The following is a 7,505-nucleotide window of genomic DNA, read 5'->3' as shown; positions in this document are numbered from 1 at the left end:
AAGATCTCTGCCCGAAGAAAAGACGAAGACTTCCACCCAAAGAAGGATCGGAGATGAAGATCTCCGCCCAAAGAAAAGACGAAGACCTCCACTCAAAGAAGGATCAGAGATGAAGACCTCCGCCCAAAGAAAAGTCGAAGGCCTACGGAGGCCAGCACGCCAAGACGATACCAGACTCAGAGGTGAAGACCTCGAAGAAGAACACCTACGAAGGCCTTGGAAGCAAAGACCTACGCATCACGAAGGCACTAGAGGTGAAGACCCCAGAGATGAAGACCTAGGAAGGCCTCGAAGGCAGAGACCCGCACACCGAGGTGATACCAGAGGCGGAAGGCCCAAAGGCGATTGAAGACCCCTGCACCGAGAAGACATGAAGATGAAGGCCCACACATCAGGCCTTGGAGACACACCTGCGCGCCAAAAAGACATCAGAAGCAAAGGCCTCAGGGATACAGACCTACGCATCTTGAAGGTCCCAGAAATGAAGACCAGAGCACTGAGCGAAGCCGATGAACCATGCTATAGAAGTAGCAGAAGGAGCCGAAGGCCATGGATGAAGAAATCTGGAAGATAAAGGCACACAGAGCTAAAATCCTAAGGAATTAGTGCATGTATAGGTTAGAGTTATGCGCGTGCTCTTTTCTCCGTGCCCTTTTTTCCCACAGGGTTTTTGGGATGGAGTTTTTAGCGAGGCGTGCATGAACGGGTTGCGGAGGGTAATCCTCGCAACAAAGATCTGGGTTGTATAGTGCCTCTTCTTGTATGAACATCTACTAGGTCATGTAGTACCGTCCATAACCTAGTAGCTAAGGGGCTACTGTTGGGGGAGCCCATACGGAGTATGGGCCAACTCCCCCTGGAAGAGGCCTGATGAAGGAACAGCGGCGGAGGCTCTTTCCAAAATGGCAGAGGCTCTCCCCAAGATGGCGGAGGCCTAGCACAAGAACATCGGCGGAGGCTCTTTCCAAAACGGCAGAGGCTCTCCCCAAGACGGCGGAGGCCTAGCACCAGAACAGCGGCGGAGGCTCTTTCCAAAACGGTGGAGGCTCTCCCCAAGATGGCGGAGGCCTAGCACAAGAACAGCGGCGGAGGCTCTTTCCAAAATGGCGGAGGCTCTCCCCAAGACGGCGGAGGCCTGGCACAAGAACAGTGACGGAGGTTCTCCCCGAGATGGCAGAGGCTCTCCCCAAGACGACGGAGGCCTAGCACAAGAACAGTGGTGGAGGTTCTCCCTGAGATGGCGGAGGCTCTACAAGGATGACGATGAGTTTCTCCCTGAGACGGCGGAGGCTCTCCTCAGGACAGCGGAGGCCTAGTGCGGTGATCATGGCGAAGGTGTTCCCCAAGGCGGTGGAGGCCCATCAAGGTGCGGAACGATCAAGTCAGCAAGGCATACGTGAGGACGGTTGATGGGCCTCCAATGGGCGTCGGCTTAGGCCTAAGGTGAAGACATTGCGAGACGGTGTGACGAGAACACCCCTGAGGTTAGACACTAGGGCTGGAATATTCCTGGAATGTACCGTAGCGGTTGAGGGGCACTGTTGTAAACTCTGTAAAGTGGTGGTTGAGCCCTATAAATAGGGAACACTTGTAACTGTACAAGGAGGAGGAATGAATGAAACCCTAGTTTTGTGTGCCATTCCCCTACACGCCTATTTGTCGTGACTTCTCTCCCGAGCCTCCGCCTGAGGGCAGTGCCCGGCGGGCGGAGGTCTCCGCCTCCTCCCCTTTCTTTCTCCCACTTTGCCAAGGCCCACTGAATCCCTCGTTTAGCGACCTTCTGCCTGAAACCTCTGACGGAGGATCTTGTCTGACAGGAGTGCGCTGCGTACAGGGACCTCCGCCCGTCTTAGGCGGAGACCCCAACCTAAGACGAAGGCCTCCGCCCATCTCTTGCCCTTGTTTAGACTGACGTTTCAACAAAAGAGTTGTACAAGCTAGTTGGTACAACTACAACCACAAGGCCAGGAGAGGTATGTGCTCCTTATATCAACCCAAAACTGTCATACAAGATGGTACTTTGGTTAGCCAATTCTGTAGAAATATGGCATTTCAAATAAAAAGAATGCTACATATTTGTGGAGCTGAGGTATGTACTAGTATTTCTCAAAGTCAATATAACAATGATAACGTCATTAGGAAACATAACAGCAAGTATTTTATGATCAATTGCAAATGATTGTCAACGCCATATAATCCTAGAGAACCACTCAAGGCTCTGTTTGCTTGGAGAAATTTAGAAAATCTAGATGAATCTGGAGAAATTTGTGAGAGGATGAACAGTATTCCGGCTGAAAAACTGACCAGAGGAACTGCCCCTAAATCTCAGATCTTAGGGTGTCTTACCATAGAAAAAGTACAGGGGCTTAGCCGCCCCCGTATATTCTAGTCTCCGTCAGCTTCATTTGACCAGGCAGTGCTGCCCTGCTGCCAGCCATGCTCAATCACGAGGCTTCGCGTGACGATGCAGATGGAGCTGATGCCTCCACCGGCTCGCCCCGTACATGCAAGTGGAGCTGATTCCATTCATGGCACGCACTGGGAAATAGAATTCTGTTTTCAGTGTTTAGAGCGCACATGTATAGTAAAAAAAAATGCGTACCCAGTGTAGAGAGCTTCCGCTCTGTGCGGGGTCTGGAAAAGGATATCAGTGGCAAGCCTTACCCTCGCTTGTGCAATGCGATGAGACCACGACTCGAACCCAGGACCTTCCGATCACAGACGGTAAGACTCTACCGCTTGCACCAGGTCCGCCCTTCTAGCACACATATATAGTAGCAGTAATATAATAAACAGAGTCTCCTCTGATGGGCTCAGGATCCTTATGCTCGAGATTGTTGCATTGGGCCCTTCTTGGCCTCAGCCTGTTCGTTTGGTCGTATTTGACTTATAAATCATGACTTATCAGCTAACGAATAGTATTTTTCTCTCGCACCAAACCAGCCAACAGTACTTCCAGCCATGGCTTATAAGCAAAACAAGCCCAAAACGAACAGGGCGCTTGTTCCTCGGTATTCAAAGCCTTTTCAGATCCTGGAGCACTTCAGAGTTCAGCTTGCAGTTCCCAGCTGCTTCTAGAGCTCGTTATTACAAATTCATCTTCAAGCAGGTCTTTGCCCTGGTTATATATCCATCTGCAAAGAGGAGATTTTTGTTCCCCTAAATAGTTCATGGCTAGAGAGTTTTGTGTTTCTTTTATGTTTTTTGTTTCTTTCTTTGTCTCTTTTTACCTTGTTTGTTGCATCTTCTGCCTCCTCTTTTTTAATATATTTTCAGTATGGACTTTGGTCCCTCCTGTTTTTTTTTTTCAAAAAAGGAGAAAACCTACAAAAATTAATGAAGAAAACCCAACCTGGAGTAATTTGTTTTGACATCTCTGAAATATATATCTGAGTGAGTGAGTGAGAGAGAGAGAGAAACTGCTCCCAAAAACTTTTTTTTAGAAGTTGCTCCCAAAAACTCTATCCTAAATAACAGAGCAGAGCAACTTAGCTAGCAGGCATCCTCAAATAAGCAGCATATCTCTAAGGTAAGCAGTCAGTAGTGAGCTGGTCACCATGTAGACCTTTTTATTTTTGCTTAATAAATTGCCTGTAGGGGCCTAAAACCCCTCCAGTTTCTTCAAAAAAAAAAAGTAGTGAGCTAGTGGCATAGATCCAATTCTCCATCAATAAAACAGACACATATCACCAGCTTTTGCCGTATTTTTACTACAATCAGCGTAAATGAACAAACAGGTGACACATCCACCATGAACACAAATTCAAAATTGAAAGCTTGCCCTTTTATTCTTTCAGCTTTGCCATACAACTAGTACATTTGCTGAAACAAAAAACCTACTACAAAGTATTGATGAATCATATTACATTAACTCCGCATCGGCGCGTTCCGTTATAGCTGCAAGTAGTCTTGGCATTGGGGGCATATCAAGCTCCTGGAGACCCTCGAGAACCCGAACAACATCAACCATTGTCGGCCGATCACATTCGTTGTCTTGGATGCACCAAAATGCAACTTTGCACAACCTTTCAGCCTCTTCCAAATTGAGGTCTTCTTGTAACTGTGGATCCACCAAACTCTGCAGGTCTCCCTCATGAAGCTTCCTGATGGCCTGCACCGGGAAATACACAACATGGTAACTGCTCTTGCTGAAAACTTCTGGCGTGTTCCTTTTTCCAGATATGATTTCCAGCACTACCATACCAAAGCTATAAACATCGACTTTCGGTGTGATAGGAATTCCACTAAGCCACTCTGGGGCGAGATACCCTGCTGTCCCTCTAAACGTAGTCAGGACTCTGCTAAAATCCCTCCCTACAAATGCTGCCATCCCAAAGTCTGCAATTTTCGGAGCGAATGATGCATCAACAAGTATGTTCTCTGGCTTGATATCGCAGTGTATGATGCATTCGCGGCAACTCTGGTGCAAGTAGCACAATCCTCTAGCAACTCCAATGGCTATTTTATACCTTCTGGTCCAATTCAGGACAGTAGCGTTGCTCTGAAATAGATGGGCATCAAGGGACCCATTTACCACGTGCTCATACACGAGTAGCCTCTTGTCACCTTCGCAGCAGAAACCAATCAATTTGACTAGATTGATATGCTGGATCATTCCGATCGAGCTCACCTCAGCCCGGAATTGCTTCTCTCCTTGACGGGCATCATCAAGTCTTTTCACCGCAATAGCGGTCGAGTCACCTAACACTCCCTTGAACACAGAACCAAAACCGCCTCCTCCAAGTCTGTCACTGAAATTTTTAGTAGCACGGCATAAATCGGTGTATTTAAAGGCTATAATTCCACCACCACTATCTTGTATGCCGTGTAATGGAGCATTGCACCACCTGAATCTGTTCCTCCAGATCACAAACACTAGCATGAGCACTACTAGTCCAGAACCAATAACACTTGCAGCAATAACAACAGTTGGTGTTTTCTTGTTGGTCTTGTTCAAACTCTGAAAATCACTTTTGGCAAGGCGAAGGTAAAGAACATCTTGAGAACTAATAGCATTGCTGTCGGCCTGGTCTACATTAAGCAGGTCTCCATGCCAGACAGAGCATTTACCATTGCTGTAGGAATAAGCGGTGCAATTGCAGTCGCCGAGACAAGCTTCCGCGCAATCGCTTTGTGCGGCGGCGCCTTCTATTCCCCGGGGATTATAGGGCAAGGTCACTTGAGCTATAGGGTGGAACACATCTGTCGAACCTGATGATGTACCGCTTCTGTTGCTAGCTTTGCAATCCAAGGGAGTTCTTCTTGCACACCCTCCTGTCAGATCACTAAGCTCCCAATCCCGAGGCGACGTCTGAGAGAATGCCTCCATGCAGCCACAGAACGACGATGTGCCTGAACCAGAATTGCCATTGCAGACCGTGAAAGGTCCACACACGGCAGACGTGACGCAGAAATCCGAAGGCTGGGCGTATATGGTCTCCCAAGACCTCTTGGCTTCCGACCAGAGCATGAGCTTGAGCTGGCCGGTGATGTCGATGGGGACGAACACGGAGGCCGACTCGTTGGTCATGCTGTAGGTGAAGTACACCTCGTCGGCGGTGTCGACGTAGCCCGGTACCAGCAGTCCCTTGGTCCTCGGATCCATGTTGATCAGAGCCGTCAGCGCCGACACGAGCTCCCCTAACCCCCTCCCGGACGGCCAGGACCAGTACCTCACGATCGGGTCGTTGCGAGTTGTGAGCTGCATCAACCCGTTGGGGTCGATGTTGATGGAATAGGAGCCGGGGCTCGGATCGACCAGGCTCTTCTTTGAGACGAACTGGCGGCTGAAATCCGGCTTGCCGGCGGCGACCTTGTTCCAGCCGATCTTGGCGCCGGGAAGGCCGACGTCGGTGGGGTAGTCGAAGCTTTGCCACAAGTAGGAGCTGGTGGGTGCTGCAGTGGATTGGGATTCTGGTAGGAGGGCAAGGTTGCCGGTGTTCATGAGGACGGCATGGACGCTACTAGCGTTTGTGGTGCTGTTGGTGACAGCAGAGGACCAGATTGTGGATTCATCAGTGCTGGTGTTGTTGGTGACGATGAGTTTGTTGCCGTCTCTGGAGATTCTGAGCTGGGCTACCTTGAGCTCGGACTCAGTGATGGGTCTGTCCCGGTTGGCGATCCAGACCGGGGTGCAGACCGGGATCTTGTTGAACCATACGCCAAGGTACCAGCCGGGGGAGGAGACGGTGCTGTTGGTGGCGGCGCCGCCGCCGCCCTTGCCACCGCCTGGCAGGGTTTGGCGGAACTGGAAGAAGCCGAGCGCGAACTTGCCGTTGCGGGAGACGAGCTTGTCCCCGGCGGCGAGCGCCTGGCCTGCCGCGAGAGTGTCACCGTCAGCAGCAGCAGCAGCAGCTGGAGTGTGCAGCGAAGAGAAGAAGATGAGCGCAGCAGCTAGTGCTACGTAGAGGGGGTTGGGAGGCAGCATGGCTGGAGCACGCGAGGCAACTGGGGAGACGATGATGGCAGAGAGGAGTAAGGAGCACACATCAATAATAGTGTATCATATAGGCGTAGTGAGTAGTGACAGTGGCGTGTGTGCTGATTTGCTGCTGTACTGGGAAGCACAGCTACGTATTGTGTGCATAAAGAAAACTAGAAATGATGAGCTGATGAATTCAACAACTAGTAAGCAAAATTAGAAACTCCGGTGCTAATAAGAGTCCGTTTGGCAGCGTTCTTTGGAGCAGGTTCTCCCTGAGAAAGAATCACTCCTCAGCCAAACACAAGAAGTCCGCATATAGATTCTAGTACAGGGAGCCGGCTTAGTTACTAACACCTCCAGTCTGTTCAGCCTTCCTCTTTCAACAGAAGCCTTTGTACAATTTCAGCAGTTCGAAATCATCCTACAAAATCTTCAGCTGTCTGATGGTGTTGACACTTGGATGTATATTTGGGGCAGCTCCATTTTCACCTCCAAGAAGGCTTACTGTCAGCTGCGTGGAAGAAGTTGGTCACACCCAATCTATAAATGGATTTGGAAATCCTCTTGCCAGCATAAGTACAAGGTCTTCTTCTGGTTGCTCACTAATGACAGGCTGAGCACCCGTAATATTTTGAGGAGGAAGCACATGCACCTTCCTTCTTACAATTGTGTGCTTTGTTCTTCGAATTCTGAGAAAACTGTTCAACATCTTTTTTGGGAATGTGAAATGGCTCAAGCCTGCTGGAATCTTGTTGGCATCACAATTAATTTAGCTATGGACCCTTTACATATCTTTGAAAGTTTCAAAATGCAGCTAAATGTCAGTTTTTATATGGAAGTTATCATCATTATGAGTTGGAGTATCTGGAATATTAGGAATGATGCCATTTTCAGAGGACTCCTTGTTACCGTTCAAAGGGCTTCAGCTGTTTTCAAGCGCACTTTTGGCTTGCTCCTGTGGAGGGCTAAAAAGAATTACTTTCCTTCAATTGAATTATGGCTAGAGCACTCTTTGTAATTGTCTTAATTTTCTTTGTTTCTTTTTTTGTTTCTTGAATTTCTTTCTGCCTGTGGTCTTCCA

At 49.0% G+C, this 7,505-nt stretch overlaps 1 protein-coding gene across 1 annotated transcript; it reads right to left on the bottom strand.

The window, feature by feature from the left end:
• Window positions 1-3,766: 3,766 nt before the first annotated feature.
• On the bottom strand, window positions 3,767-6,560 carry LOC136518148 (G-type lectin S-receptor-like serine/threonine-protein kinase At2g19130). The gene has a single exon (XM_066511816.1). It carries the CDS (start codon window positions 6,425-6,427, stop codon window positions 3,863-3,865), a length of 2,565 nt encoding a protein of 854 aa, XP_066367913.1. The 5' UTR covers window positions 6,428-6,560; the 3' UTR covers window positions 3,767-3,862.
• Window positions 6,561-7,505: the final 945 nt, after the last annotated feature.

This window comes from Miscanthus floridulus, chromosome 17 (genome assembly GCF_019320115.1).
Source record: "Miscanthus floridulus cultivar M001 chromosome 17, ASM1932011v1, whole genome shotgun sequence".
Classification (NCBI taxonomy): Eukaryota; Viridiplantae; Streptophyta; class Magnoliopsida; order Poales; family Poaceae; genus Miscanthus; species Miscanthus floridulus.
The sequence above is the reverse complement of the archived record's forward strand: the minus strand, read 5'-3'. Positions and strand labels throughout refer to the sequence as shown.